The sequence below is a fragment of the Macaca thibetana genome, chromosome 14 (genome assembly GCF_024542745.1).
Source record: "Macaca thibetana thibetana isolate TM-01 chromosome 14, ASM2454274v1, whole genome shotgun sequence".
Classification (NCBI taxonomy): Eukaryota; Metazoa; Chordata; class Mammalia; order Primates; family Cercopithecidae; genus Macaca; species Macaca thibetana.
This window is the reverse complement of record NC_065591.1, coordinates 60,936,631-60,939,611: the sequence shown is the minus strand read 5'-3', so window position 1 is coordinate 60,939,611 and position 2,981 is coordinate 60,936,631. Positions and strand designations below refer to the sequence as shown.

General features: G+C 35.7%; 1 protein-coding gene across 1 annotated transcript; it reads left to right on the top strand.

Annotated features, from left to right (window-relative positions):
* Positions 1 to 1,057: 1,057 nt before the first annotated feature.
* On the top strand, positions 1,058 to 2,011 carry LOC126936471 (putative olfactory receptor 56B2; the record flags this gene model as incomplete). Its single annotated transcript, XM_050759249.1, has 1 exon — positions 1,058 to 2,011. A coding segment is annotated over one exon (954 nt), but the record flags the coding sequence as incomplete, so codon positions are not given.
* Positions 2,012 to 2,981: the final 970 nt, after the last annotated feature.

The following is a 2,981-nucleotide window of genomic DNA, read 5'->3' as shown; positions in this document are numbered from 1 at the left end:
AGACTCTATAATTTTAGCAAACAACTTTTAAAAATAATTTTTTGCGTTTATATTGTATCTTTAATATTTTAAATACTTAAAAGGAAGGAAGTAATAGTGCAGAATAGTGCAAGTAAAACATTTCATGAAAATTTGTTCTGAATATTTTAATTCAAATAGTAACAAAAGATTATAGAAAGGAGGTGTCAGATATAGAGAGATTAGATATTAGGAGACCTTATGTCAAAGCATTGCTCTCAAAATCACTGATTTGCATGCATGTCTATGTTTGTGTGTGCATGTGCATGCATGTTTTTAACTTACTCCAGTCATCATGGCCATATGGCCATTAGACAGCTCCAAAAACCAAAAATATGTGCAAGTAGAAATAAGTAACACAAAACTATAACCAACTAAATTTACAGAACACTGGTATTTCCAAACCATATTAAACTCTTTCGTATTTGCATGGATTTACACACATTATTAGAATGCTTACACATCAATTACCTCACTATAAAATGGGTATACTAACTTAGCATATACATTTTAATAAAAAGTAAATAATATACATCAATACTTCATAAATGTTTAAGTACATGAATAAAAAATAGTTCACTTCTATATACTCTGTCATTAAATATCTTACCTAAAAAGTCTCCACGCATAAAAACCACTACTGTGAGTTTGTACATTAGGTCTCTAAAGCAACCAACTCGTTGACAAAGACAAACTTAGGAAACCAGGCTGCAATACCAATCACTTTCAACTTGTCCTGCTCCTGTGACTTACTGCATGGAAGCTCTTAAACAAGGTCCTGATTTTATAATGTCCTATACCTTAGATATGACAAAGTGGAAAAAATATGACCTACATTATAGAGTATTATAGATGATTAACTGAGTTATCACAGAGAATATACCAAATATCACATAGGATAATACATATCCAATAGATGTAAGTGACAGCATGAGATTAACCAGGCTGAGTCACACCTCAATATCATGATACTGGGTAATTATTTTCCCAATACTTTCATAGAGATTATTAGAAATACTAACATCAAATATTTTTCCTCTTAGTGGTGCTCCAGGAGCTCAGAGATTCCAACAGCTCTAAGTTCCAGGTCTCTGAGTTTATCCTGATGGGATTCCCTGGCATTCACAGCTGGCAGCACTGGCTCTCCCTGCCCCTGGCTCTGCTCTACTTCTTAGCTCTCAGTGCTAACATCCTTATCCTGATCATCATCAACAAAGAGGCAGCACTGCACCAGCCTATGTACTATTTCCTGGGGATCTTGGCTGCGGCAGACATGGGCCTGGCTACCACCATCATGCCTAGGATTTTGACCATCTTATGGTTCAATGCTAAGACCGTCACTCTCCCAGAGTGCTTTGCTCAGATGTATGCCATACATTGCTTTGTGGCCATGGAGCCAAGTACCTTTGTCTGCATGGCTATTGATAGATATGTAGCCATTTGTCAACCACTCCGGTATCCATCAGTCATCACTGAATCTTTTGTATTCAAAGCAACTGTGTTCATGGCACTGAGAAACAGCTTGAGTCTCATCTCAGTGTCTGTGTTGGCTGCCCAGAGGCATTACTGCTCCCGGAATCAAATTGAGCACTGTCTTTGTTCTAACCTTGGAGTCACTAGCCTATCTTGTGATGATCAAAAAATCAATAGCATTAACCAGGTCCTTCTGGCTTGGACACTCATGGGAAGCGACCTGGGTTTGATTATTTTATCATATGCTTTAATACTTCACTCTGTCCTGAAGCTGAATTCTCCAGAAACTGCATCCAAGGCCTTAAGTACCTGCACTTCCCACCTCATCTTAATCCTTTTCTTCTACACAGTCATCATTGTGATTTCCATTAGTCATAGTACAGGAATGAAAGTTCCCCTTATTCCAGTTCTACTCAATGTGCTACACAATGTCATTCCCCCTGCCCTGAACCCCATGGTGTATGCACTCAAGAACAAGAAACTCAGGCAAGGCTTATACAAAGTACTTAGACTGGAGTGAAGGGCACCCGATATGGAAAAGATATGCACTTTTTGAAAATTTTCTTCACATATTTTTGCATTATATTCCCCAATTGCTGCAAATGCAGAACAACATAGAAATAGCACAAAGAATTGGTGGCAACAACTGACACTTCAGAACAAAGGAGATGGAAGTAATATTTGAGATACTTGGGAGTCAAGCAAAAATCTTCATCACAAAGGGTAACAGTGATGTTATTTGTCTCAAGGAATTCAAAGAAAAGACTAGTGTAATCTATATTTCATGTTCTTATCCATTTGTCTTAGCTAGAACTTCCAAACACTGTTGAATAGAAGCAGTCAGAGCAGATAATGTGTCAATCTATTCCTTTTAATTTAAGAGCTTGATATTTTACATTTGATGTAATAATTGATAAAATAGGAGATACTTCTGCATTTTCATTATTTGCTTTATAATGTGTCTTATATTTTTAATTTGCAAAGGACTTGAATAGACATTTCTCTAAGATTATATGCAAACGTCCAAAAAACACATGAAAAGATGCTCAACATAACTAGTCATTAGTCATTAGGCAAATTCAATCCAAACCACAATAACACACCCTTTTGCCCCTTATATTATACATATAAATGTACTGCAAATTTATTTTTTGCAATAAAAGATTAGCAAGTGTTTGCAAGTATATGGATACCTTGAAATCCCAATACATTGTTTTTGGGAAGTAAAAATGGCACAGCCGTTGTGGAAGAGTTTGGCAATTACTCAGAAATTTCAGTGCCATTAACATATGACCCAGAACCCAACTGTTAGTAATATACCCAACATAATTGAAAACAAATGTTAATACAAAAACTTGTACACAAATGTTTACAGTAGCATTATTAGCCAAAAAGTAGAAACAACTTATATATCTATAAGCTGTTGTCTTAGTCTGTTTTGTGTTGTTACAATAGAATACCTAATACTGAGTTAGAAATATAGGTTTATT